The 27985-nt window shown below is 52.5% G+C and overlaps 2 protein-coding genes across 25 annotated transcripts in view; both read left to right on the plus strand.

Annotated features, from left to right (window-relative positions):
- The window catches only part of MCF2L (MCF.2 cell line derived transforming sequence like), a 167919-nt gene extending 157441 nt beyond the window's left edge, over nt 1-10478 (plus strand). For 13 of the 23 annotated variants that reach the window (XM_037140751.2, XM_037140759.2, XM_037140775.2 and 10 more), the window contains 8 exons: nt 209-287; nt 478-544; nt 1373-1491; nt 2935-3009; nt 6498-6619; nt 8138-8250; nt 8335-8438; nt 9107-10478. In XM_037140751.2, coding sequence (XP_036996646.2) covers nt 209-287; nt 478-544; nt 1373-1491; nt 2935-3009; nt 6498-6619; nt 8138-8250; nt 8335-8438; nt 9107-9216 — 789 coding nt within the window. In that variant the 3' untranslated portion in view covers nt 9217-10478. Of the gene's footprint in view, nt 1-208; nt 288-477; nt 545-1372; nt 1492-1742; nt 1836-2934; nt 3010-6497; nt 6620-8137; nt 8251-8334 lie in introns of all 23 variants that reach the window. The other 10 variants (XM_037140889.2, XM_053660090.1, XM_053660089.1 and 7 more) reach the window with 5 other exon arrangements.
- A 2235-nt stretch (nt 10479-12713) lies between these two features.
- On the plus strand, nt 12714-27840 carry F7 (coagulation factor VII). Of its 2 annotated transcripts, none has more exons than XM_037140743.2 (8): nt 12714-12827; nt 17503-17663; nt 18957-18981; nt 19059-19172; nt 20563-20703; nt 21661-21770; nt 25833-25956; nt 26580-27840. In XM_037140743.2, exons 1-8 carry the CDS (start codon nt 12758-12760, stop codon nt 27173-27175), a joined length of 1341 nt encoding a protein of 446 aa, XP_036996638.2. In that variant the 5' UTR covers nt 12714-12757; the 3' UTR covers nt 27176-27840. The 2 variants fall into 2 exon arrangements, with proteins under 2 accessions (XP_036996638.2, XP_053516066.1); XM_053660091.1 differs by having other exon boundaries at nt 12740-12827; nt 17517-17663.
- The last annotated feature ends 145 nt before the right edge of the window (nt 27841-27985 follow it).

Consider the following 27985-nt stretch of genomic DNA (forward strand, 5'->3'; position numbering starts at 1 on the left):
CAGCAGGGGACGCACTAGAGGCAACCATACATTGATGTTTCTCTCCCTCTCTCCTTCCCCTCTAAAGATAAATAAATAAATAAATTTTTAAAAAAAATAAAAATAAAAAATAAAATTGCCCTTGGAAGTTTCCAGAGTAAAAGGCCAAAGCATGTGTTTGTAGGGAATGAGAGTCCTTAACCTCCTGGCATTTCTCTTGGGCGGACAGGCGCCAACCCCGGAGATTAAGGCAGCGTGGGTGAATGAGATCCGGAAAGTGCTGACCAGCCAGCTGCAGGCCTGTCGAGGTGAGGCTGCCTTTGGCTATCCTGTTCTCCTAGCTTTTGCTCCAGGGCCCTTTTTACATAAGTTCAAAGCGATCTCACAATTTTTAGCAATTCAAGATCAAACTGTAGCATTTAGAAGTAAATGGGGTTCAAGTTACAGGGTTAAAGTTCATCAGGCCTGCATGGGCGGTGTGTTTGTGTCCTCCTGCAGAAGCCAGCCAGCACCGGGCCCTGGAACAGTCCCAGAGCTTGCCTCTGCCAGCCTCCTCCAACACGAGGTGAGGAACCCCTGCACTTGGAACGCCGCCACCGTGTGGGAAGAGTCACAGTAGGCATTTGCACAGGCCACAGACTTTACTTGGCCCTTGTCACCTGACTCTCTTGGTTACGGGATTACTTTGCATCTGCCCAGTGCCCCCTGGAGTGCTTCTCCTCTGGATTCACAGGCTGGTGGGTCAGCGCTCGTGGGCCAGCTTTGCTGTGGAGGGTCCCTGGCCCCATTCCCAGGCGGAGGCCAGTCCCTCTCTCATTACTTTCCATCTGTGGGTTGGTTCTTTCCCAGGATGGTCAGCATATGACATACGGTTCCCAGTAATAGTTTATCGCTGGCATTTCAGTGACGGGAGCTCCTCTGACAGGGACCACTGGTGCTGGAGGCCCGGAGCCACAGCTCACAAGTGTGGGACCGTCGCAAACACCAGCCTTCGCAATGGCTCTGTCAAACCCTTTCTGCCCTGATTTTCCTTATTTTGTACAATCACTTATTTTTTAACATTATGGTTCCTGTCTCCACCTCTGAGCATTTGTGGGACAGGGTACGGTCTACATGGGTAATCCGTAGAACGGTGGTTTTAAAAGAAAACAGCCCCTCTCCACCTGCCCCCCAAACAGACCACCTCCTGCTCCATGGCTAAGAAGGTGGTTTTGTCCTCATTCCGTTCCATTCGGGCCTCGTCTGGAAATGCTCGGCCGCTCTGTGGCGGTAGGGGACGTGCTGTGAAGATCGGGTAGGAATTCGGTCTGGATGCCTTGAATCCTCCAGGCAAGTTTTCAAAAACTAACCAGACAATGTTCTATTTCTTTTTCAATGCGTCTGATGTCATCAGTCCTTCGAAAGGGAATACAAGAAACGTCAAAAAGTTGGAAGAAAGAAAAACTGACCCCCTGAGTCTGGAAGGATACGTGAGCTCAACAACGTTGCCAAAACCCCCCGAAAAGGGCAGAGGTGGGTGTCTGCGGCTACGGAGCCCGGGTGCGCCGGGAGCGGCGTCACAAGTGTCCGTTAGCAGGTGTATCGGGTGCACGGCCTCCTGTGGGCCCGAAGGAGCGTTTGTAAGACATTCTGGGTGCCCTGACCTCTCTGCACAGACACTGGAACCTCCCAGATGAGCCCCTGCTTGACCTGGCATGTGCCCTCCCCAGAGCCGCCCTGGGTCGCGGACACCCTTTGCACTGTCCCTTTCTCTTCCTTTGTAGATGACACAGTCACTAGCTCTACCTCAGAAAGCTCTGCGCTTTCCAAGAAGCGCTTTACCCTGCAGGGCTTTGCTAACCTCAAGGGTCAGAAAGGTAAAAGGCACCCACCCAGAATCATTTTCTGGACATGTCCCTTGCCAAGGTGGCATGTCTGTCATCCATTTGTGTGGTGATCATTCATGAGGATGTTCTCGGGAAGGGCATCTGCCTGCTCCACCCACGCACAGCCATTCAGAAGCATTTTTCCACTGATTCACCTTTTTTACTGACATTGCTGGGTCTGCTGTACATGCAGCCGAAGTTCTCTTTTGGGGGCCTTTTTTTTTTTGAAAAGATGAGGGGAACTTTTCTAAGGAAGGCTTGCTCAGAAATAACTTGTCATTCGCTTTTTTGGTCCAACTCCCCCACTTTCCTGCTTTTTCCTGTCAGTCCCTCTGGGCATTCACTGTTCCTGCTGCAATCACTCTGCACCGCCAGAAGCTGACGTGCTGGTATCAGCTACCCCTGCAGGCCTTTAATGCCCAGGGCAGCTCAAGGGTCCCTCGGAAAGAGACCTCTAAAAGCTTGACCACCTTTGCGTGCTCCTGGACAGTGAACTGAATGGGAGGGAAATACACCCAGGTAGCTCAGGACGCAAGCCCAGAAGCTCCAGGCGGGCCTCACAGGGCTCTCCACCGGACACCAAGAACCAGCGTCATCCAGGGGTCTTTTCATTGGTCCAGACGCTGGTCCAAAATATTATTTCCCCAATGTATAAAATACTTCTTTTCCCCAATCTATGGAACACTTTTAAGTCAGCCTCAAACTAAAAAAAAAAAAAAAAAACCCACAAATTCTGGTACCGCGTACTTTGCTAATTATGGAAAGTATATGCATAGCTGAGAAAATGCACCTAAAACTCAGAAAATGAACCAGGACAGCCCCCGAATGATGATACCGATTGCTACAGTCACGGCACACCAGGCCTCATCTCTCGTTACCCCTCACGCTCTCCGTCCACCTGCAGGAGCCTCCAGCCAGCTTAGCCTGGTTCCCAGGAAGCTGCTTTGAGTCGGTGACAATCAGCCTTTCGGTGTCTGTGTCCCATCCCAGCATGAAAGCACTCTCTCATGGCCTCCTCGGGGCTCTGCATGCAGTTCCTCACTCTCTCTCTTCTCTCCTGTTATATTTTTGCCTCTTCCTCCTTCTGCAGCTTCTCCTACCAGTCCTGACAAAAAAGCTAAGCGACATGAAGTTAAGAGCGATCCAACGCCTTTTGGTTTACGAGGTAGAGTGGCTCAACCTTCTGGACACAGCCTGCCATCCATTTTCCCGTCTGGTTAGGGATGCTGTCTTGCCATTACATGTCATCTAGAATGTAGACAAAGTAGGTCTCTACTCACCAGAAGCAAACTCATTGTTTTGTTCAAATGCACGATGCTCTGGCATCAGATGCTGTGATGACATCACACGTCTCCGGTGAACTCCTCACACCAGCTCTGCCTGGAACCTACAAAACTACCCACTGGCCACTAGTCAGAGGCTGCTGAGACCTGGCTGGTGTTTGGGTCGGGTTGGACCTTATTACTCAGTGGCTTCATAGGCTGCATGGTACCCCTGTCCACAGGCCCCTGCCGCTTCTGTCGCCCCCAGCTTTACCAGTTTGTCCCAGTGCTTCTTGGTGGCAACACAGGACATGGCAGCTGCCGATCCCATCAGGCCTCTCATTTCACGGGGAGATGACCAGTCATGCAGACAGAAGGAATGAAGCTCTATGCTGGGCATCGGGCCTTCTCCTTTCTTGCCCTCTCATATTCCAAGCACGAACTCCCCCACCCATGCCACCCAGGGAAACCCCGAGAGTTCCCTGGTCCAGAGAGGATTTCGCTTTGTGACTCTTCCTGAGTTTTGCAAACAATCGCAAAGGTTCCCCAGGAGTGTACACTGAACGAGAATCCCCCCCACACACACTGCCAGAGCCACCCAGAGGACACCCGAGGCCCACTCTGGCCTCAGACCGTGCTCTGCTCCCTGGGCACCCAGGCTGCAGCCCTCACACCGCCCCGGGACCTGGCAGCTCAGAGGCCGATCCTTTCCAGCAGCCTTCACATGGGTGACACCCAGCCTGCCCCAGGTGCTTGGGTAAAAAAGTCATTTCTCTCCTGGAAAGGGCTATTTTTGTCCCTTACATATTTTCTATTTGAGACCTGAGGCCTCTCCCCTGTGGTCGCTCCCTTGTGCTGGAGGCTGGCATGGGGCAGCAGTGGATGCGGCCTTGGCCACATCCCAGAGCAACTCAACTGCTGCTTGTACCTCTTCTTAGCCAAATTTTGTCCCCTCTACAAGCTCCAGTCTTCATCTGTATGATGAAGACAAGGCCATCTCACAGGGTCACAGAGGATGTGGGTGAAAGTCCTGAGCACAGCGCCCGGAGCTCAGCAACCAGTGCTCCGCCTCCTCATCCCATGGTCACTGATCATCTCCGTCCCTGCAGCAAGTGCATCCCTGATGCGCCCGGAGCCCCCCTCACAAAGGCTGCAGTGCTTCCTTCGTCAGCCCTTGTCTGACTCAGTATCAATGCAGGGACTCTTACAGGAAGTAGAGGTGACCATGTTCATGGTCACCTTGGCCCAATGTCCTCCTGCAGAATCCCCACCGTCTTATGTAGACCGGAGAGCGATGCTGCCCTGGTCCGTGGCTGTGACACTGACCAACGATAGCATCCTCTTGTTTCACACTTTGCAGCCCAGGCACACTCGGGTCTCAGAACTTTCTGCTTATTTATTCCTTCGTCACGCTGTTTTAAGGCAGAGATGCTGCTGGAGCCTGTTAAGGAGGTTTACCCAGAGGCTCTCCGGCAGAGAAGGAGTAACCACAGGCCTCGATGCTGCCTTTTTCCTCAGGCGCCAGAGGGCAGAGTTCGTCACACACACAACCACGCGGCTCTCTGAAGCGCAGGCTAACCTAAGGTCCCTTGGCCAGGCAGCACTGCCTGCTCTGCCCGTAGAACAGCTTCGCCTTCCTGTCCTCACTGGCCTCAGACTTCTGCCTGTTCTGCCAGAAACCCCACTGTTATCTCTCGGTGGGGGGAGGGTGGGATGTTTGTAGCCAGGCTACCGTCACTGTGGCCCTCTTAGTGTCCCCTGCCCAGTGCTCTGATTAGTGTCCCACACTGTGGGGACAATTCCAGACGTGCCTGAAGCAGGCAAGGGTGGGTGGTTTGTAGCTGGAAATGCACAGCCCCCAATTAGAGCACAGACAACAAGCCTGGTGGGGACGTGAGCAGCGCCGTGCTCAGCGCACCTCCCTGTGCCCCAGCTCCTGGCAACAAGCAGGCAGAGCCCAGAGGCTCTCCTAGCCCGCTGCAGTGTTCGAAGGAGCTTCCAGGGCTGCTGGCATCCGCTGGCTTCTTTGGCTCTGAGGATGTAGGCACACTCATGCTTTCTTCCTGGGGCTCACTGTTCTGCTGGCTGATGGGGAACTCTGGGCGCCAGCTCCCTTTCCTAGGAAGGCAAAGATGGCTTTCTATTGCCTGTTCATCACCAGGTTTTCATTGCCCAGCTTAAACATTCTCAGCCTCGGGAACTGGCCATTACACAGCTTGCCTCTCTGCGGCCCCAACTTTACAAAGGGGAACATGCATTTGCGCTCGACTCGCTGTGGTTCCTTCACACCCAGCACCCTCTCTTTCTCGGGGAACAGCTTGCTTCCAGCTGCCATCGATGTAACTTGGAACTGCATGTGCCCAAGCCCAGATGTGACAAGCAGTCTGCTTATTGCCCACATTCACTCGCTTGCTGTTGAAACGTGGTTTAAGACCATGTGGGGGCTGTGATCGAATACCAGAGGAGTCCAACTTCCGCTTGGTGCTTTATTACTGGCATTTATTACATTTATTCAGAATCAGGAATTCATCACCTCCTATCTCCTCACAACTTGTATTCCCCACCCCCCAATGGGAAAAACATTTGCTTCTCTTTGGGGATCCTTGCCAGTAGAAATGCTAATGAAGGAATATATATATCTTATAAAGTCTAAAAGGAAAGCTTTCTTCCCCTCATTTTCTGGCCAGTGGAGATGGTTAGAGCCCGTGCAGACTAGCTTTGCAGCCCAGCAGCCTGGGCTGGGGTCCCAGCTTTGTCTCCGTGGTCCAAAGAAGCTCAGACATGTGACAGTATCAGTCCCGTGAGGGTCGCAACCCCCTTACTCACATGTCAGAGCTGGGAGTGTGTCTGGAGCAGGGCTCTGTCAGTAAGCCTCAGCCATTCGTGGGAGGAGCTCTTCTGGCCCAGTCTGATGGGTGTTGAGTGGTACAAGCATTCATTAAAAACATCTTCCCTTCCATGTATTGGCCTTGACACAGAGGAGTGGCAGTACCTCCAGCTGGTGGCCTTTCGGGGTCTCTGTGCTCCTCTGGGACTGGGACCAGCAGTCAGGAGGCCGGTGGGTGAGGGGGAGTGCTCCTCCTCCTCCGGGAGCTGCAGGGCCTGCTGGAGAAGTGCACAGCCGCCCAGGGGCGGGCTGGCAGCTCCTGTCTTCCCCCGATTGGCCCGATGGTGGAAGTGGGTTCTCTGGACCCCATCTCCCTGGACTCTTTGCAAACGTGACAGGCATTTCAGAAATCAGCAGTGTGCCCTGCAGTCTTTACGAGCTCCTGGGAAGAGGGCAGGCTCCACGCGGGTGGCACATTTTGGGGGTTGTAGGGACTTCTGTAGATCATCTTCAGACAGGCTCGTCACTGAGGGCAGTCCTCACCGGAGCCCATTTCTCTCTCAGGTTGGAGCAAAACATCTCACCCACTGGAGGCCCCTGAGGACAACGACGGCTGGTCGAGTGCTGAGGAGCCAATTAATTCCTCAGATGCGGAGGAAGAAGGCGGAGTGGGCCCCAGGAAGCTGGTAATCTTGGCTCTCCCAGGGCAGTCAGCCTGGCGCTGCTGGTCCCCAAAGCTCCAGCCTGATAGTCTGCAGTTCCCATGGCCAGTGGGAAGGACTTCTAGGTGCCAGGACTCCCTGTGGCCCTGTGTCCCCACCTCTCTGTTAGTTCACCATCATCAGACCACCACACGAGGAGGCCGTCCTTCCACGGGAACCACGCGCAGCACTTTGCCCCTCGGGAGAGTGGAATGTTCCCATTAGCATCCTTATAGCTGTGTGTACACCTCTGTCTCATTCTGAAGAGAGTAACACTGTCTTCAGGTTTTGCACTCTAAACAAGGTCCTGTTCTAACTTGCGCATCAGGGAGAAGCTATTTACATATTAAGTCACTACAGTCAGGATCATGCCCATGGGAATTTACTGCACACACAGTGCCGTCCTGGCTCTAGTGCCAGGGCTGTTGCAGCTCACGGGACATCCCAGAACCGGGGTGCCGGGGCAGACACAAGGAAATGGTTGAAACAGGGAGAGTCTCAGCATGGTCAGGGTGGCCCTGCCCCAGAAGGCCTGAGGTGAGGAGAGCTACACAGGGGGACACTGAGGCAGGCTCGCAGGGAGAGCGGGGCAGGAAGTGGGTGGGCTCTGAGGCCAGGCAGTCTCCAGTGGGGGTCTGGATTCTGCTCTCAGTGTGTAGCAGGGGACATGATTTTGGCTGCTCAGGGCCCATTAGGGGCCAGTGCCAGTCCCCCTGAGAGGGCATGGCGGCTCCGATGAGGATAAAGGACTCCGACCCTTGATCTCCTGGCCTCCAAACCCTGCAGCCCTGCAGCCCCATCCTGCAGTTTAGCCACGCGTTGTCACATGTTGTCTTGATTCCAACTGAGGCTTGAGATCCCCCCATGCACCATCAGAACAGCTTGCTCTGCTGAGGGCCCATGCCCTCTACAGAGAGCACCATCCACAAATACGTGTTGAGCGTCTACTGTGTGAGGCACTTTTCTAGGCACTGAAGACAAAACAGAGGACAAAATAGACAAGAATGTCTTCTATCGGGAAGCAAAACAATAATAATAAAGTGTATAGCATTTAGATGAGGGTGGCTGCCAGTGCAGAAAGGAGGCAAGAGCATTCCAGGAGGAGGGAACAGCAGGTGCAAAGGTCCTGGGGCCAACGGGTATGCTCGGAGTATTTGAGACCTGCTCAGTGTTGCAGAAGTAGAGGGGGCAGAGGAGCAAGGCCAGACCACCAGGAACAAGCTGCGGACACTTTGTAGGTCAAGTAGGGGTTTTTTGGTGGTTTGTTTGTTTGTTTTTTAACATGGTCACAGTATGGGACCTAGCATAGAGACCTTCCCCATTTAAGGTAGTCACTACACCAGATACTCCACGAATGGCAGGGCCCTGGCAAAGTGCTCGCGTCTTCCCTTTTCTATCACTGGACCTTCAGAGGCCACTCCAGCCTGTTGCTGGATAGTCACTGTGGCCTGCGTTCAGTGCCTGCAGACAGAAGCAGAGGGCTTTGTGTGTCTTTCTCCGCAGGTTCCAGGGAAGTACACCATCGTGGTGGACGATGAGAAGGGAGGCCCCAACACGCTTGCTGTGAGGAGCGGAGACATGGTAGAGGTGGTTCAGGAGGGCGACGAGGGCCTTTGGTAAGATGCCCCACAGTGTGCTCTCCCTGAAGCCACTCTGGGCACATGGGCTGGAGCCAATGACTGGCCCACACCCCCCCACAGGTATGTCAGGAACCTGACCTCCAGCAAGGAGGGCTGGGTGCCAGCCAGCAGCCTGTCCATGCTCCTCAGCAAGTCCGGCTCGGCACAGTGCTTGAGCAGCTCAGGTAAGACCCCCCGTTCCACGCTGACCGTGCCCTGAGCCCACCGGGTTTCACAGCCTTGAGCCTGTTTAACAAGAAAGAGGGACTTGCGTGCGCACGCATGGAGCCGAAGCCGTTCTCGCCTGGTTTTCCCGCAGAGTCCAGCACAGGGTCCGCTCTGCTGAGCAACTCCTCCAGCTGCAGCGAGAGCTGCGGCGGCCCCCTCTCTGACCTGCAGGGGTAGCGCCGGCCGGGCCCCCAGTGCAGGAGACCAGCCCGCGAGCCCCTAAGTTTTCCTTTGCTTGGGCTTGCCTAGTTTGGTGAGGGGATGGTGCTCTAAGACGCCCTGGGAAAGGAAGACCCTGACAAGACCTGAACAATGAGCTGCCTGCTGCCCACCGAACCTCACGGTGCAGCACATGGGGCATTCGGAGGAACGATTCAGGAAGATTCTGCTCTCCAGCCTCCAAGCCAGGATTCCCTCCCAGGGCACAGAAACCAGTTCCCATGGCAACACCAAGCTTCCTCGGGACATCTGAACAAACAGAGCGTGGCTGCGGGCCGGCAGACCCCCTGTGCAGAAGGGCTCTGAGCGGGGGCTGTCTGCCAGGCCTCTGCCAGGCAGCCGGGAGGGGCCGGTCCCCACTGCCCTGCTTTGGTTTCCGACATGCCCGGTCTGGTGCTTTCTGCAGGGGCGTGTGCTGTGGGGCTGCTTCCAAAAGAAGTGACAGATCCACCGACCCAACAGCTTGAAGAGAGAGGGGGTGGGGGGACTATTTTGTCTTTTACAAATTTTTTTTAAAGCGGGGGTTAACCCCATGGCCATTTTTTGGTGGTACTTTGGCCTCTAATCTTTACCAAGAATCACTGTGTTTACATGAAATGACAATTTGATACTGCATTTGATATGAAACTATTTTTTTGTTACTGGGGTTTACATTGCAGCACGTTGTATACCCTGAATGATTTGGGGGACTCTCTCGTGGAAATTGACGGCACTCTCCGAGCCCGCCCCGTGACGGGAATGAAAACACAGCCTTTGATAAAACCAAGCAGCATTTCTACAAAGGAAAGCAGTTAGAAACCAAGAAAATTCCTTTACCTGGGTAGTTAATTTTCAAAAGAAAATTTAAAATACTAACCTCCTTTTCTACAAAAAAAAAAAATGAGGACTCTTGGTTTTTTTTTAACATGTGTCACTGAATTAGGGTTTTTTATTGTTTTTAAAGAACAGTAAATACATGAAGATGCAGTTTTTGCAGGGTCTCATCTGAACCAATGACATCACTTGCAGCTCGGTGAGAACCTGAGCTCACCTCACCTCTCCCTCCTTTCAACCTCCCCCACCTGCACAGGCTGAGAGATCGCCCTGCGCATGTTCTATGGGACCACCCTAAATACAGAAAATTAAAGGTGCAGCGTTATCTTATTCCAATCAAAGCAGAACTGGGAAGAAAGCTCTTCTGTTTTACCCTGTTTTGTGTTTCAGAAACAAATTCTGTTCTTTGGCAACGCTCTCTGTGTGTGGTTGGGGCAGATATTTTTATATGTGTGTATATATGTGGATGTGTGTACATATGTATCCAATGTAAGGGACGTATTTATAGCCTCCATGCTGCTGGCAATGTGTCACTTTACAGCCCTCCCCGAGCCCCCGGCCCTACTGCAGCGCGGCCAGCAGGCTTCCTCCCCGCCCCCCCACCTGCAAGGCCGGCCTCGCCCACCAGGCCTCTCTGGAGTGTGGTAATAAAATGAAACAGCGTGTCAGACTTGGCAGCTTTTCTTCTGGTGTATAAGTTATTTGAAAAATAATGTGTCTCGTAATTTAATTAATATATGGATTGTTCAGATGCCATTCCTGCCATCTCAGCCTGGGACTGGCCACCACTCTGTGATCTCTTCCTCTAAAGGCACTTTAAAACTCCATGTTTCGGCCACTGTTCTTTTCTTCCCCTGCGGATGTAAACGAAATTTGAAAACCAGAACCCTTTATTGTATGGATGAAGTTTGAATAAATATCAGCAGCTCTTGCTGTCTGCCTTCCTCTGTGAAGGCACAGAGTTCCTCCTGTCTTCAGTTCGCAGCACCGCTGTGTCTCCTTTTGCTCACCCTACTCACAGGAGGGCACGCACGTGTTGAAACAGAAATACGGCAGTGAACACAGCCCGGGTACGTTTCATACGCTTTACCTTGTCAGAAAGCAGTCGAGGTAGAACAACAACAAGCTTACGTGTGCCGACAATGTAAAGGTCACAAAAGAAGTGTAGAACTGCCATGCCCGAACAAGAATGCAGCCGGTAGCTGTTAAACCAGAAAGGCGGAGCAGATGGGAGGGTTGTCAATCCCACAGCGGAGGGGCAGGTGTGGAGGGGGGATCATGATGAACAGGAACACGGAAGACGGTGGAAGAGAAACGTCCCAATAGTTCTCAGCCACAACCAATGCAATTATGTGAACCTGACCTATGGAAAGAGTATCAAATTGGGTGTAACAACTGCTAAAAGAGACCATAAAACAAAATTATACAAAGGTTGAAAATAAAAGAAAGAAAAAAGAGCAAACTCAAAGCAAAAGGAAGCTGGGATAGCAATATTGATGACATATGAAATTAAATTTAGAACTTGTGAGCATTAACAAGTATGCTTGAAAGATAGAGAGCAAATCAGCAATTGTGAGCAAAAAATTAATTATCTCAAAGAAATTAATACACATTTTACCATAACAATAGAAAAAATATGCATGACTTTTCAGCATGCATGGAATATACACAAATGTCTACAAAACAATGAAAACCCAGTTTAAAAGATTAGGAGAGAAATACCGTTGGAAATTCTCATATATGTAGGACTAGGCAGAATTACGCATCTCAGAGCTCATGAGTGCAGCTAAAGCATTATTCAGAGTGGCGTGGATAGCCCGGTGCATTTAATATTTTATGTGACAAAATTGATGAGTTGACCATTTAAAGAAACTAAAAATAAGGCTAGTATAACCCAAAGAAGGAATTAGAACAATTCAGAGGAGAAAATAATAAAATCAAGACAAACCAATAAAATCAAAACCTTATTCCTTGAAAAAATAATAAAATACAGCAACTTATAGAAAAAAACTGATAACCTTCACAACACATACAGGCTTTAGAATGAGAGAACCATTATGAACAACTTTCTGCCAATACATTTGAAAACAGAGTAGGATTTTTTTTAAAGAAAGCAAATTGTTAACATTAATTAGGAAGAAACAAAATACTTGGGTTGATGAATAACAAAGAAATTGACTTGCAGTTTAAGAAAATTACCCCAGATATGGGACTCAGATGGTGCTTTGGGGTTGTTAGCTATTCCAATAAGGAGAAGAGTCCAAGGAAAATCAGGGGCAGAGATGCCTCCAGAAAGTGCCCTGGCTGGGAGGAGGTCAAATACCCCTTTCCTTCCTCCCTCCCTCCTCCACAAATACATTCCTGTATAATTAAATTCCTAAATAATTAAGCAATCATTAAAAATTCCAGATTTGATCAATAAAACATGTCCTCTAAGGACTCAATCTTCCATCTGGGGAATGGGCTGGGACCCTGCCAGAAATAAACAGAGCTGGGGTGCCCAGTTTCCACCCACCCGCAGAAAGGATGTGATTTCCAGAGAAGCAGCCCAGGCCTCTGGAGGCGGGATGCCAGGGGCCAGGACAGTCCCAGTTTCAGCACAGGAAGTCTGGCATCCTGGGAAACCCTTTTCTGCCTGGCAGTGCCCCTGGGTTCTGGGACCACAAGGACAGGGAGTGCCACCTGAAGCCAAAACGGAGTTGGTGGTTCAACTAGGGGCAGATGCCCCTTCCGGGTGCCTCGCCTCTCCACCAGATGCTCTGGCTCCCCCAGGAAACCAGGCCTCCAAAGGGAAGACAGCCCCTTCGGCCTCCTCTGTGGCCCTCTTGGAAACAGTAACATTCGCACCCAATATGTGCTCTCCTTTGACCAGTGTTATTATTGTAGGTGATGGTTTTTCACTGTAGCTTAACCCTGTTTTCCCAATTGTAGTCATAAGTCCTGTGGGCTTCAAAATCCTAAACTGATTTAAGATGCTGATGGCCAGATGCGCTCCCTAACACCGACGTTCCAGAGAAGGAACCTCTGCTTCGGCGACTCAGCCATGCTCTCCGGGCAGGGTGTCCTGGGCTCAGGCCCTGTCCTGTTCCTGATGCCCCTCCAGCATGCCTTTGGCCCAGAGTGTTTGGGAAGCTAGGTCTCCCTCCCCCATCCCTCTGGGCAATTTGAGAACTTTGCTCACCCCCCACACCCCGCCCCCGCACTGGAATGTCGACAGACAGGGAGTGATACAGTGGACCTCACCATGCTTTCCCAGCCTGGTGGGCTGGCCCTCCTCTGCTTTCTGCTGAGTCTGCAGGGGTCTCTGGCTGCAGGTATGTTAGGGGCCTAGGGGGAGGGTGGGTGGAGGTTACCCTACAAACCCAGTGAGAAGGGCAGCCCAGCTTCTGGCAACCGAGCCTCCCCGACCTCACCTTCATTCCTGTTCACCAGCAGCATTTGCTGGCTGCAGTGTGATCTGCTTTCCTTCCAAAAGCAAACAGTAGCCAGGTATTGCCAGGCATTGGCGGAAAGAGTGCTATTGATTCTGCAGACTTTGGCAGAATTATTTTTCAAAGACTTTTGGGAACTTGAAGTGCTTTTCTGTTCACTGGTGGGGACCTACATGTGCAGTTGGACAAGAACAGAATCTGGGGCTCAGGGGTGTGGGGTGGGTGCGTGCAGTGGGGCTGTGCTTAACCTCATGCTCTCCCGGGTTTTCAGTTGGCAAGTGCCAGGGACGGTGGGGGGACGCTGGGCTGCACTGCTCTGGACCCTCCCTGGCTGTGACTGCGGCCACCCTCCCAGCCCCTCGAGGGTGCAGAGAGGCCTGAGAGGAGAAGCTCTGGCACACGTTTACCGGCTGTCCTCATCCAGACTTCACAGTGCCGAGTGACAGCCTGGTGGAGACAAGGTCCTGACACGTCCTCTAGAGTCTGCTTCCTCGTCCTTCTGTTGCCGGGCAGGGTCTGGGCGTGGAGCGTGTCCGCCTCTGCTGCCGGTGGACTGTCAGTTCTCAACTTCGTGTAAGAAAGACTCCACAACAGGCGTCCACACGATTTGGAGTTTGTTTATGAAAGCAGGTGACAGTGAAACAAAGGAAGGGCTTAAAGGTAGAAGCAGCAGCAGGAGAGAGAAAGTGAGAAACAGGGCCTTGGAGATGGGGGCTGGGGGTTAGCCCGGGACCAGCTGCTGCTGACCGCTCTTCCCCGGGTTGCAAGTTTCCTGGGGACCCTTAAAGTTTAGCAGACACGAGGCACCGGCAGGCTCCAGCAAAGAGCATGCTGAGGATTCTTTGTCTGAACCCTTCTTACCATTTGTTCCTTGGCAGTTGGCCAAATCCTAGGGAAGGTCTCAGGGGAGGGTCTTAACAGAATATTTATTAGCTTTTCAGAGGTGTCCTTCAATATGCTGGTTTGTCAAAATATGTGTATAGAGATCAAGGGCTCTTTTGGTTACTTTTATATTTTTAAAGAACATTATTGAGGAGGGACCAGGATGGAGGGGGCCTGCCCCAGACGCCCTGGAATGTGTGAATCACGTGCTCCTGAGTGTCCCTTAGTTAGAGAAGATCAAACCTGGTGACTGGTTAGCTGGCTGTCAGTTACTCAGATTGTTTGGCCTTGTTTAATGATTTCATCTCAGTTTCCCTTACCACACTTGTCAAGGAGTTTCCCTGGCTTCTTCCTATCCTGCCACACTTCACATCCCACCGAGAGAAACTGGCCGGGGATCCGAGTGGTAGTCGTCTGCCCTGACGACCGCAGGTGCCCAGAGGGGAGCGTGTCCTGCTGCAGAGAAAGTCGGTGCTGCCTGTTGTTCTTTCTTATGCCTGGAAAACTGTGAGGAGTTGCAAGTGGCTTTCCTCATCTTCCTTGTTGTGGTCCTGTTACCGAACAAGAGGTCCGAGGGAGGGGCAATACAATATTCGGCCCACCTAGGGATGCCAAAAACTGCTACACAACAGGGGCCCCTCCCAAGGACAAAATACTAAAATCTACTGGGCTCTTCTGTCCGCCACCAATTGGAAAGACATCTCTCAATGCCAGAGATTTGTGAAAAGGAAACAAAATGTTTATTTAATGCTATTCAGGCTTAATGCCTCCACTAAAATATCAAACTCCTTTAGGGTATACACCTACACCCACACAGCTCTCCCTCCTCCCACTGTCCCAACTCTGGGTACCGTAAATCAGGAAAAAAAAACCCACACGTCTGTGTTTTTCAGGCCGCTGGCACCGTCAGCTGTGTCACCATGTAGGCAGGATCCCTCGTTAATCCAATCATGTGGCACCTTCTCACGGTCCACTGACAAGAGTTCTTTCTACCAAGTTCTAGTCAAAGTCTCTCCTGCTTTCCAGGACCCGCGGCCAAAGGGGGCACCCCAAAGCCGCTTGGGCCTCTTCTACCAAAGCTGCAGGGGTCCGCACTCCACCAAAAGCATGTGGCTTTCTTCTTCACCTGGCTGCAGGGATCTCCATTCTAGCAAAGCTGCATGGTTTTCCCTTTCACCTGGGAAAGAGGGGGTCCGCACTCTGCCAAAACCACGTGGCTCCCTCTTTCACCTCACCTAGAGGGGGTCCTCACTCTGCTGAAACCGCGTGGCTCTCTCCCTGAATGGCTACTATGTCTGGCTTTTAAATCCTCACACCCATCTTCCTCTGTACCCCTATTTCTGACTCCTCCCACAATCAGTTACACCTGCCAGTATTTCTGTATTAATACAAGTTTCCTGGGCTGCCATGGTTAGTCTGGGCAGTAATCATCCCATGTCCTAGAGCCAATCTTCTCCAAGCTCCTACACAGGCACTGTAACTTGGGGGACCTGCCCCCAGTTATATCTTGGTGGAAGTGACTTCCATCCCCCTGGCTCCAAGCCTGGCCACAGCCATTTAACATATCCAAGTGACCTGCCAAAGGCTATAGATATGTTAAAAGACAATGCCATGGATTAGCTGCAAGGCTGTGGCTATACAAAACAGCCCTGCATGTTCCTGCTCCATGTGTCCCTTCTCCCCAACTCATACCTGTTGGGGGGGTGGTGAGGACATCTTATATGTCTCTCCAATATTCTTATACACTTTGAATTCTGGGCACGATTCCAAATCTTTTTTGGGCCCCCCTCCCCCGGCTGCACCCTGTATCAGTCCATCTTTTCCAAATTGTCTGCAGTGATCGTGTGTTACTTTATCGGGGTTGTCTCTGGTTCCCTGAGGGCTTCCGACTGCACACTTGCTCCCTTCCATGGGCAGGTGACTCTGCTCTGCTTAGCCGCTGGCTCTTTCATGGTCTCTTGTCTCCAGTGCCCACCTTCCCCCTCCCCACGTGGGCTCTGCAGCCAGCTCCCCTCTCAGGAGCCTCCATTCTTTGACTTAGCCTCAAACTCTTCCAAACCAGATCGACTCCCCAAGACACAGACAGGTGAAAGTGTCTTATTTTAAAGATGCTGTGGCCTCCCTCGGCCTGGGTGGCCCGGGAGCTGGCACTTCCGCTCCTCCCGCCTGTCCCCACCTGTCCTGGAGGCCCCCTCTCAGCAGAGGCTCCTGATAGAAGGAGGCTGCACGGACACCTCGCCCTTTCTGTCTGGAAGCCTCAGCCCCTCCCAAGCTGGTCTCTGGTTCCTCTCTCCTCTGGGACTTATTTCCATACTTGGCTTCTGCCCTCAGTGCTGGCTTCATTCTGCTTACCCTATGTACACCCTGCTTAGGGTCACTTACTATGCAGCCTCCGACAGCACTGGTTACACACAGTGGGACAGTGCCTGGAGCTCTGGGGACTTTCCTGCCTCATCCGTGCCCTTGACTTCAACCTCCGTATAAGCTCACCAACCTCAACATCCTCACCGCCATCACCAAGCCCTCGTCTGGGGTGCAGATCCCATGTCTGCCTGCTTGTCCAAGGAACCCCCAAATTCAAGGAGTTCAGACTGGTTCCATCACCCCCACACTGAGTGGCTTTGGGCGACTTCTAAGCCTCACCCACCTCCCTTTCTCATAAGCAAAACTGGGGACACCAGCTACCTGCAAGTACCTATGGGCACCCCTGTGAGATTCCAGGAGGGGGCCCGAAGCTGCTCCATGCTGCTGGCGGCACACGCTCAGGAAGGACCCAGAGGAGGCCGGAGCTCTTCAGTTCAGGCAGCGCTGCAGGGGTGGAGAGAAGAGGGGTGCCAGCAAACGGACCCTCGAGCTTTTAAATGGAGAGAAGGGATGCCCCCACTCCACCCGCCCCTGTGTCAGGCCACCCTCGTCCTCTCTCCCGCTGTCTCGGCCGCCTCCGCCTCTGCCTACCTCACCCCCACCCAGGCTGAGCCTCTCCCTGCTGCCTGACTCTCTCAAATGCACATCCCACAGGACCACCCTCCCACATGGGACCCTCCAGCTCATTCATTCTGCAACTGTTGACGCAGTGCTCTAGGTCCCAGGGACACGGCACATGCGTACTTCGTCTATCATGGAATAATTACATGTTGATGGTGCGCATTTCGGAACACAACAGCTGTTAATCCCCAAAGTTAATTATTTATGTACATCCTTTCAATAAATCACATTTACTCATATATACTCTTTTATTTAATGAAAATATTATACAGTAGGTATTGTTTTATTATCTTCTTTTTTCACTTACTACCGCATCTTCCCAAGTGTTCCGTTTCCTGGTGGCACAGGGCACCGCCGCCTGGTTGCTTCAGATGACTGTCAGCCGCAGCTCTCCTTGTGGGTAGGTGTTTGCGCGTGCCGCTGGGCATTTCCTTAGCACCAGTTCCTGGAGGCGAAGTGACCGGGTCCAAAGGTGTGAGCGTGTTCAACTATTATTTTGTGAACATATTGCCTCATCCTTGCGCATGAAGTCTGTCCCCAGGCAGCCATGAGAAAGCCCTCCTGTTTCAAATTGGGCCAGCCCTGCAGGCGGGGCCCCGCTGACCCTGCGTGGACGAGACCAGAGTGGAGGGTTTCTGCGCCACCTTGGCGTGGCAGGTTGCGGACGTTTCATGGGACTCCCGTTGCTCAGTCTTCATTACGCAGGAGGAAGCCCAAAGTGTCTTGCGCAGACAGAGGCGTGCCAACTGGTTCCTGGAGGAGCTGATGCCGGGCTCCCTGGAGAGGGAGTGCAAGGAGGAACAGTGCTCCTTCGAGGAGGCCCGGGAGATCTTCAGGAACAAGGAGAGACTGGTGAGCTCGCCCTGAGGGGGCACCCTAGCACAGTGTGCTGAGTCTGTGGAAGGGAGTTCTGTGACAGTGGGGGTCGCCCCGAGTCTTGGAGGCCAAGTCTCTTCACTTCTGTGGTTGTGCCGTGTGCACAGGTGAACACACACAGGTGAACACGCAGGTGGCACTGGCACGCACAGCCCCTCCATGTCTGGGTCACTATTCCTCCCAAGATTGCCTCACCTTCCTCAATCCGCCGAGGTCCTGCGATGCTCCCTACCTCCCCCTGTTCCCAGGGACATCCTCCTCTCGGCCACACCATGCATCCCAATCTTTGCATCAGAAAATACAGCTTGAAAAGCACACTCGATGTGCCCCTTGCCGTCCCAGCCCACCCTGCTTCACAGAGGTGCTGCTGCCAGAGCAGCTGCCTGAGACGCTGGCCTGGGCGAGCCTCTCACTGCCGCGCTGGCCGTGGGCACCTCCCTAGAGAAACATGTGAGGGCGCAACGGCCACCACTGCTTCCTCCACCTGCCCTGAGCCATGTGGCTAGAAGGGTTTTCATTTCGGTTTCCATTTTCTAAAAGAGACACGTTTAAAATGTATCACATCCCTTCAAAAAATGTAACACTTCAGTAGGCAGTGGGTCAGGCTCCCACTCACGGGACACCTCACAGCCAGCAGGGAGCAGGGCTGTTTGAGACGGCGGCCAGTAGTGACCCTTTCTGTGCAAGCTGAAAATGGACACACTTGGCGGCCATGCACCAGTTAGGTTTCCAAAGCAGCTTCAACAGTTTTTATCTTGTTTTATTCTCATAGCGATGCTGTAAGTATAAGTTCAGTTGGCCAACAGATTCCTGGGGATATCAATGTTACTGATGGAGCCCCTTGCGTTCCCTGAATGCCTTTCCATTCACCACTGACCTGCTCCTCGTGTCCGCCCACATGCGTGGGTGGTGACCCAGCACCAGAGGAGGGGATGGAGGCTCAGCGTGCACGTGTGCCTGGTCCCAGGTCCACAACTCAGAGGTGGCGGAGCTGGAGCTAACTGGGGCTGAAACTTGGGTAGTTTGACCAGGAGATGGAAATTTTTGACCTCTGGCGGCCTTAATGATCTGCAGTGGGGCTCAAGGGATGAGGAAAAACCATTGTCCCCCAGAGGAACCCAGAAGAAAGCCTGACTTCCAGAGCCCACTGCGAGGGCCCCAGGTCAGATGCCCCCAGCCCACCTCGTTCATCAGGTCACTCAACAGACACCAGAAATGTGTGCTTCTGGTGGACGTGTCTCTCACATGCCTTCCTCTTTGTTCCCTCAGGAGAAGTTCTGGATTTCTTACACAGGTGAGTAGGTAAATGGCCCCTTTATATCCACCGTCAAGCCCTTCTCCTCGGCATATTAACACTGACTCACTCCACAGATGGGGACCAGTGTGCCTCGAATCCGTGCCAGAACGGAGGCTCCTGTGAGGACCAGTTCCAGTCCTACATCTGCTTCTGCCCTGAGGAGTTCGAGGGCCGGCACTGTGAGACAAGTGAGAAATCCCGCAGCTTGCAGACAGGGTCCCTGGAGGAGGCTGGTGGGCACGGCCCGGTCAGGCATGGAGCTGGCCCTGGGTCCCAGTCAGGCATGGAGCTGGCCCTGGGTCCCGGTGGGGAGTCTGCCTTGGTGACTTTGAAGGCCTCTGCCAACCTGAGAGCCTTGGATCTGGTGTTCTAAGGTGTCAATTCTCAAATCTGATTGCCCCTGTTCCCTTCTGGGATCTACAGACTTTGGGCTCCTGGCACTGGGAAATTCAGATACACCTGGAAAAAGCAAAGGTGAAAACCACTCCATCACTGCCCAGCTTCCACATATTCTGCCAGCCAGGACGGTTGGGTAAACTTGACCTTCTCGACTTGCTATTACAAAGGCATGAGATACTTTTTTCACCTTCCGTATACTAAAGTACTGCAAAGTTCAGGGACCCCCCCACATTCTCAAGTTCAATAATGTGCTGGAAAGACTCACAGAACTCACTGGAAACTGATTTAATCAGTTTATTACAGCAAAAAGATATGGATTAAAATCAGCAAAGGGGCCAGGAGTAACTTGTCCTTGGCCAGGGCAGCCGTATGCACAGTCCTTCATTCTCCAAGGCTGATGTATGACAAGATGCACGGAGCATCACCACCCAGGAAGTGCACCTGAGCCTCAGTGCTCAGAGATTTTACTGGTGCTCAGTCGCGTCATCGTGGCTGACCACCCACATGGCTGACCTCAGTCCGCAGCCCCTCTAGAGGCTGAGCCAGCCCCTTGTGGGCCAGAGCTGACTTCTGCTCTGAGCAGAGCAGAGGCCAGCTAGAGAGGAGGAAAGACTCAGGAAAGCGGCTTCCTGCCAGTTACACGGGGCTGGGAAGCCTCCGTGTCTTGGCCTGGCTAGTGGTGCTCAGCCACCCTTCCACACAAGCCAACCATTTCCCACCCCAAAGTTCTGTCCTGCAGAGTCAGGCTGAATGTCCCCCTCTGTCTGTTTGAACCAGGGGTCACTGGGCTTCAGGGCCCAGCTGTAGAGCAATCTTACCACTCTACAGGTCTCTGATTGAGTCAGGCTCCTCTACTGTTGCTAGGTAACTTTTACTTTCCCCAGGCCCTGCTCAGCACCTGCCAGCTGCCAGGAGGGGTGACAGTATGGAGACCACTGCATGCTGGCCCCATGTCCCCACTGGCTAGGCTGCTCGGATGTGGATGAGCACCCAAACCCACGGCCCACCTTTCTGGATCAATCCACAGAGTTGGGTAGGGACAGGCTCGGACTCTGTAGTTGGCAGCTGAGCACCACCTTCGTGCAGAATGCTGCCCCCAGCCCAAGGAGGGGCAGCCACCAGGGCTGGCTTTCCCTGACCAGCAGAGGCCCCTCTCAGTCTGTCTCCTTCTGCACCCAGACAAGGATGACCAGCTGATCTGCGAGAACGAGAACGGGGGCTGCGAGCAGTACTGCAGGGACCACGTGGGGGCCAAGCGCTCCTGCTGGTGTCACGAGGGGTACACACTCCAGACCGACGGGGTGTCCTGTGCACCCACAGGTAACAGATCTTTCCCACAGATCCCTCCGGGGTTTGCTCCAAGGGCCGTGTACCGTTTCACTGCTGGATGAGCAGTCAGCCATTTCTGTCTGGCTGCAAGTTCTTCTTGGGCTAAAAATGAGAAAGGGGCCACGTGCCATTAACTGAGCATCTACTACGTGCTGACCACTACATGCTCAGAGGCAGGGAGGAGACTGAGGGTGGAGGGAGGGCCAGGGCAACGAGGCAGGACAGAGCCCTGGGAGCAGCTCCTTGGATGGGCCCCAGACCCCCTGCCCATCTCAGGTGGGCCCAGAGGAGCACAGCAAAGCTCTCCCCACCCTACTTCCGGTCCCCTCCACTGGGAATCTACACTGCCACCCCCATGGGAGATGCTGACTACAGCACAGTTCCGGTTTCCAAATCTTTTCTAAAGGCAAGCACTTTTAGGAAAATGGAAATTTCTGTAAGCCAACTTCAAATGGATGGGGCTGCAATTCCAAAGACTGGGACACCCTAAGCTCTGTGTCTCTTCAGAGGTGAAGGTACCCAACATGGTCAACACAGCTCGAAATTCAGCTGCTGCCTCTAAACACTTCCTTTGCTGGGCCGAGGGCTGCACTGGAACAGACCGAAACCAGCAGTGGGGTCAGAACTGCACAGCTGTCGGAGAGGCTGCCGTGGGCTTTACGCAGAATATCACCATCTTTTAGCAAACTCAAGCAGCACTTCATCTTTCCCCAGAAAAAATAGCAAAAACCAGTTTCAAAAAGTAGGGTTTTTTGTTCCTACAAAACCAGTCTCTGTCCCTTCTGCTCACCCAGCAGCTCCCACGGGCCTCCCTGAACCCAGAGGCCCCGGCCTACCTGGACAGAGGAGCCCAAGGCAGAGCCACCACCCGCAGGGCTCAGAGCCCTCTCTCACCGGCCCGTTCGTCCCTCATAACCCCCCACGTCTTGCGACTTTTGTTTTATACAGTTGAATATCCATGTGGAAAAATACCTGTTCTGGAAAAAAGAAATGGTAGGCAAGAGCAAGGCCGAATTGTGGGTGGCAAGGTGTGCCCCAAAGGAGAGTGTCCTTGGCAGGTAAGGCTTCAGTGCCCTGGGGTCACACCCCAGCCCCCACGTCACCACTGCTCATGGCAGTGGATTTCCTCCTAACGCTGCAGGCTGTTCGCCTCAGACCTCAGTGCTCCCAGAAGCAGCCCCGCCGGTCTGTGCCTCTCCGAACACCCCTTCTTCACAGACCACTAGCATCACTCCCTCTAGCAGACAGGAGACTGAGGCCGTACAACCTGAACCCAGCTCTCTCACCTTCACAGCTCCACCTACTGTCTGCCTCTGGAAGCTGATATATTTTTTTCTTTTCGTATGCCAGATACTGTGCTTTACTTTTGAATTTTTCTAAATTACTTTCCCCAACCCCTGACCCTTCAATAACCATCAGTTTGTTCTCTATATCTAAGGGTTTGTTTCTGCTTTGTTTTGTTTGTTCATTGTTTTGTTTCCTTTTTTATTATTTTTAATATATTTTATTGATTATGCTATTACAGTTGTCCCATTCCCCCCCTTTATTCCCCTCTGCCCTGCACACCCCCTCCCACCCGCATTCCCCCTCTTTAGTTCATGTCCATGGGTGGTATATATAAGTTCCTTGGCTTCTATATTTCCTACATTATTCTTAATTTTCCCCTATTTTCTACCTACCATTTATGCTACTTATTCCCTGTACCTTTTCCCAATTTCTACCCCTCCCACTCCACTGCTGATAACCCTCCATGTGAGCTCCATTTCTGTGATACTGTTCCTGTTCTAGTTGTTTGCTTAGTTTGTTTTTTTGTTGTTGTTCTTGTTGTTAGATTCCATGGTTGATCTCTGTGAGTTTGTTGTCATTTTACTGTTCATAGTTTTGATCTTCTTTTCCTCAAATAAGTCCCTTTAACATTTCACATAATAAGGGCTGGGTGATGATAAACTCCTTTAACTTGACCTTATCTGGGAAGCACTTTATCTGCCCTTCCATTCTAAATGATAGCCTTGTTGGATAGAGTAATCTTGGTTGTAGGTCCTTGTCTTTCATGACTTGGAATATTCTTTCCAGCCTCTTCATGCCTGTAAGATTTCTTTTGAGAGATCAGCTGATAGTCTTATGGGTACTCCTTTGTAGGTAACTGTCTCCTTTTCTCTTGCTGCTTTTAAGATTCTCTCCTTATCTTTAATATTGGCTAATATAATTATGATGTGCCTTTGTGTGTTCCTCCTTGGGTCCAACTTCTTTGGGACTCTCTGAGCTTCCTGGACTTCCTGGAAATCTATTTCCTTGGCAAGATTGGGGTGTTCTCCTTCATTATTTGTTCAAATAAGTTTTCAACTTCTTGCTCTTGTTCTTCTCCTTCTGGCACCCCTGTGATTCAGACGTTGGAATGTTCAACATCCGAACATGGATCCTCCAGATCCTGGAGGTTCCTCAGCCTCTACTCATTTTTTTTTTTTAATTCTTATTTCTTCATTTGGTTCTGACTGAATGTTTATTTCTTCCTTCTGGTCCACACCATTGATTTCCGTCCTGGTTTTCTTCCCATCATTGTTGGTTCCCTGTACATTTTCCTTCATTTCACTCAGCATAGCCTTTATTTCTTCATCTAATTTACAGCCATATTCAACCAATTCTGTGAGCATCCTTATTACCAGTGTTTTGAACTGTACATCTGATAGGCTGGCTATCTCTTCATCACTTAGTTGTGTTTTCTCTGGAGCTTTGATCTGTTCCTTCATTTGGGCCTTTTTTTTTTTTTTTTTTGGTCTCAGTGCGCCTGTTACTTAGTAAGGGGCTGAACCTCACTCAGGTGTTCACCAGGATTGCTCTGGTGACACTGTCACCCACATTGCTCTGTGGTGACACTGTCATTGGGGAGGGATCCAAGAGGGAACAGTGCTGTTTGCTCCACTCTCTGCTGGCTTTCAATCACTTCCGCAGCTTCCTACAAGCAAATTGGGCCCTTCTGGTGCTGATTCCAAGGTGGGTGGGTCTGTGTATGTTCTAGGACCCTGTGGGTTTCTCCGAGACCCACCTCTCCTGTGAGACTGGGAGTTTCTCACCATGCCACAACCCTCACAGGTTCTTTCAGACAGAGGCTTTGAGGCTTTATTTCCTCGCACTGGGACCCTGGGTTGTGCAGTTTGTCTGCCTCCCCAGTTGTTCCTCCCAGTTTATCTGCATGTGAATGTGGGTCTGCCCACTGTACCAGCTGCCACCTTGCCATGAGTCCTCTCCACCCAGCTTCCCATCTCCACCCCTCCTACCAGTCTGGATAAATGTTTCTTCTCTAACTCCTTGGTTGTTGGACTTCCATATAGTTCAGATTTCTGTCACTGCTGGTTGTTTTTTATTTTTAAATTTGTTGTTGTCCTTCTTTTGGTTGTTCAAGGAGGTACAATGTGTCTACCTATGCCTCCATCTTGGCTGGATGTCTGTTTTGTTTGCTTAGATTGCATATGTAAGCAAGATCATACAGGATGATTTCTGATCTGTAGCAGAATCCTTCCACAGGCTGGGAGGCTGTGTGCCTGGCATGTGGTCAGGTGCGTGGGCTGTGGCCCTCCAGGGCATGACTCTGCAAGGCTGCCTCTGCAGGGGAATGCAGAGTCTCAGGCCCTGGGCCCACTGGGCCAGCACCTACATTTCACAAGAACCTGGGAATGTGTGCAGACTGCAGTGTAAGAAGCTGCCACTCTGAGACCAGGAAACTCAGATCTGCGCCCAAGTCAGTGACTCCTCTTTAACCTCTCATTCTGGGACACCCCAAGTTCAACAGTCAAGAATTTTTAGAAATAGACATAAACATATGACAACCTTGTAAAGGAAGGTGGAAAAGCACCAGTCATTCTCCACCTGACCTCAGGCGTGGGAAAACTCCAAACCTCCCCTTTCACAGCAGTCTGGCCCTTCCAGACCAGCCTCCAAAGAAGTTGCATTTATTACCGAGCTGGCAGCCCTGGCCTCCCCCTGTTCCACCCCACCTCCCACAATGGGTGGGGCCTGAGTGGGGTCTTTGCGGTCCAGAGCCCGCTCCTCTGCTTTGCAGAACCCTGGTTTTTGGTGTTCAGAGCAATAATCTGAGTTAGATACATCTAAATAGGACTGATGTGTTGCCAGATTCCCCCATCAATGGGTGGCAAAGCCTCTGCAAGCCAGAGGCGGTGCTGGTGGATGTGGGTTTCTGTGCTTTTACAGTAGGGAGCACTCGGGGGTGGGGCTTGCTGGGGTGACTGCTGCAGGCTCTGCTTCCCCACCTTGTGCCCCACCCACCAAGACCACCCTTTTCAGTATCATTTAACCCCCACGATCCCAGCCAAGAAGTAGGTGCAACTCTCAGCCCATACAGGTGAGGAAGGCTCCCCGGCACCCTTCTTCCTGCTGCCCACACAACTCGGGACATTAGGCTTGAGAGTGGCGAACCCCATTTCCAGTCTCTTCCCTCCCTGGTTGATCCAGTTGCACACAATACACGGAGACGGTTGGAAACCAGACCCCTCAGCCTCAGCCAGCCTCCTCTGGCCTCGCAGTTCCTCACCGTCTTCAGGCCAGCCTGGCCAGAGACCACAACAGCTCCTTTCCCACCCATGATGGAAGACTCACCCTAAGGAAAACATCTCCATGCAGGATTCATGCTACGACCCCACATAGCATCCTCTGTGCTTTTAGGAAGAAAAAAAGGAAAGAAAACATTTACTGAGGGTCTATATGTACCTAGAACATGCTCAGTGCCTCACTCTGTTATTCCATTTACCCCTCACGTGCTCTAGGGGCACAAAGCTGGGCTGCATCTCTGCAAATCGGGCATGTTGAGTCAAGCTCAGTGACAGTCCCAGGAGGCGCACAGAGGAACCGGACACCAACACTCCCATTGCCAGTCCGGAGTCCGAGAGCCTCTCTTCCCTGAGCCAGATGGGAATCGCCTACTGGAGAGGGGCTGGAGCAGCTTTGTTCGGGGAGGGCCCTGTTTGGGGAGCCTGCAGGATTTCAGACAACTTCCTATAAGGGCCGCCATCCCTGGGGGTGGGGATTCTCCAGGGGGAAGAGGATTCTCCAGGAAGGGGACCCCAGGACAATAATGTGACCTTCTAATGCCTATTGTGCCTTGTTAGGCTGAGCTGAAGCTGAATGGGGCGCTGCTGTGCGGGGGCACCCTGATCAACGCCACCTGGGTGGTCTCCGCAGCCCATTGTTTCGACAGAATGAAGAACTGGAAGAACCTGACAGTGGTAGTGGGTAAGTTTTGTTCTTACCACCTTCTGATGAGAGGCCGGTTCTCGAGTGATAACAACTGGGGTCTAAGACTCAGGATATTGAACCTCCGACTTCCACAACCAGACGACCTCCTCCAAAAAGGGAAGTGGGCAGCACTGGGGCAACCCCAATGCCCGCAGGGAGCCACTGTGGCCACATCCCCTCAGCCCCTTCCCCACCCCCAAATAAAGACAGGGGAGGTGATGCCATGCCCGCCTGTCTCACTCAGGCCAAGATCCCCGAGAGTAATGCAGCCACCCAGGGCTCCATGGGCCACCATGGCCAGGCTCCTGCCTGGTGGGCTTGAGAGATGACCAGGAACCCCGGGGAGGGCCCTGGAAAGCACAGTGGGAACCGGGTAATCCTCCTCACCTACCCAGCTGCCTGGCCCAGTACCCCTCCTTGATGCCTTAACCACCCAAGGGTCCTGATTCACCCCCAGTTTATACTCTGTCTGGAGCCCAATGGTGGCCACCCAGGCCAGGTTGGAGTTGGACACAGGCCGCTCCTGCCCCAAAGGAAGTTCTGACCCTCTTGAGGTTTGGGAAGGGCCATTCCTTAAGGCTGCAAGGTGAGGGCTGTAAGTGGCTCTGGTCTCCCCATAGGTGAGCATGACCTGAGTGAGGAGGACGGTGACGAGCAAGAGCGGCATGTCACTCAGGTCTTTGTCCCCAACAAGTACGTCTCAGGAAAGACGGACCACGACATTGCCCTGCTCCGCCTGAGCAGGCCTGTGGCCTTCACTGACTACGCAGTGCCCCTGTGTCTGCCTGAGAAGGCCTTCTCTGAGAGGACCTTGGCCTTCATTCGATTCTCAACTGTCAGTGGCTGGGGGCAGCTTCTCGACAGGGGCGCCACGGCCCTTGAGCTCATGGCCATCGATGTGCCCAGGCTGATGACCCAGGACTGCCTGGAGCAGTCGAAACAGAAGCCAGGCTCCCCGAAGATCACAGAGAACATGTTCTGTGCTGGCTACCTGGATGGGAGCAAGGACGCCTGCCAGGGGGACAGCGGGGGCCCGCACGCCACCAAGTTCCAGAGTACGTGGTACCTGACAGGTGTCGTCAGCTGGGGTGTGGGCTGTGCAGCCGAAGGCCAGTTCGGGGTGTACACCAGAGTCTCCCAGTACATCGAGTGGCTCCAAAGGCTCATGAGCTCAGAAGTCCACTCAAAAGGCCTCCTCCGAGTCCCGCTCCGCTAGTCCCCCAGTGTTGGCTCCACGCACCCGGCTCCCGCAAAATAAAGCTGCTGTTGCTTGGGTTGTCCTGGCTTCAAATCCCATAACTTCTTCTGCCCTTGTTGGGGAGGGAATAGAGGGGGAGGGGATAAGGAGAGGGAGGGAGAGAAATGGAGAGACTGAGTGAGACAGAGAAGGAAAGAAAGAGCGAGAGGAGAGAGCGACCAAGAGAAGGAAAGTAGCGAGAATGAGGGGTGGGGAGAGACTGAGAGATGGAGGGAAAGGTGGGGACAAGCCTAAAGAAAGACCTTAGGAGTGAGGAGCAGAGGAGAGGGGCTGAGAGAGATGGAGAGGCTCAGAGAAAGTGAGGGAGGGGCTCTAAAGAGGAGGAGGTAGAGACTCCAAGATTCACAGAGAGAGACCTAGGGAATAGAAAGGTGAGCGACACAGGACAGTTGGTGAGGGGGATGGGAAGCCCTGCAGCGCAGACACGGGGAAGTGACCGCGTCTCAAGTGCACACCTCTGCTGCATTTCCCTGCGGACGCAGCCAGAGTGGCATGTATGTGTTCACCCGGTGATGTGTGCTACATTCTGAGGGCTGTCTTTTAACTTACATTTCTTCCTTTCTATACAAGTATTTTGTCTTTGTTTCAAATAAATCGGGAGCATCACCCACTCACTTTGCTGGATATCCTTCCAGATTTGTTCTGCACGTGTATCTTTTACCCTAAAGCGAACCACGTAAATGCTCTGCATACTGTTTGCCACCGGTTCTCCCCTCAGACCACGAACATGAGTCTGCTCCATGCATTTTCCCCTGCAGCCTGTCACTC

The sequence above is a fragment of the Artibeus jamaicensis genome, unplaced genomic scaffold, assembly GCF_021234435.1.
Source record: "Artibeus jamaicensis isolate MK-2021 breed Jamaican fruit bat unplaced genomic scaffold, CSHL_Jam_final scaffold_833, whole genome shotgun sequence".
In the NCBI taxonomy this organism is placed as follows: domain Eukaryota; kingdom Metazoa; phylum Chordata; class Mammalia; order Chiroptera; family Phyllostomidae; genus Artibeus; species Artibeus jamaicensis.

What these genes read in the sequence shown, in the direction of transcription:
- F7 (XM_037140743.2), top strand. Translation starts at nt 12,758, where the DNA reads ATGCTTTCCCAGCCTGGTGGGCTGGCCCTCCTCTGCTTTCTGCTGAGT. An exon ending in GTTCTGGATTTCTTACACAG is followed by an intron (nt 18,982 to 19,058) that starts GTGAGTAGGTAA and finishes CTCACTCCACAG; the next exon opens with ATGGGGACCAGTGTGCCTCG. An exon ending in GGGCCGGCACTGTGAGACAA is followed by an intron (nt 19,173 to 20,562) that starts GTGAGAAATCCC and finishes TTCTGCACCCAG; the next exon opens with ACAAGGATGACCAGCTGATC.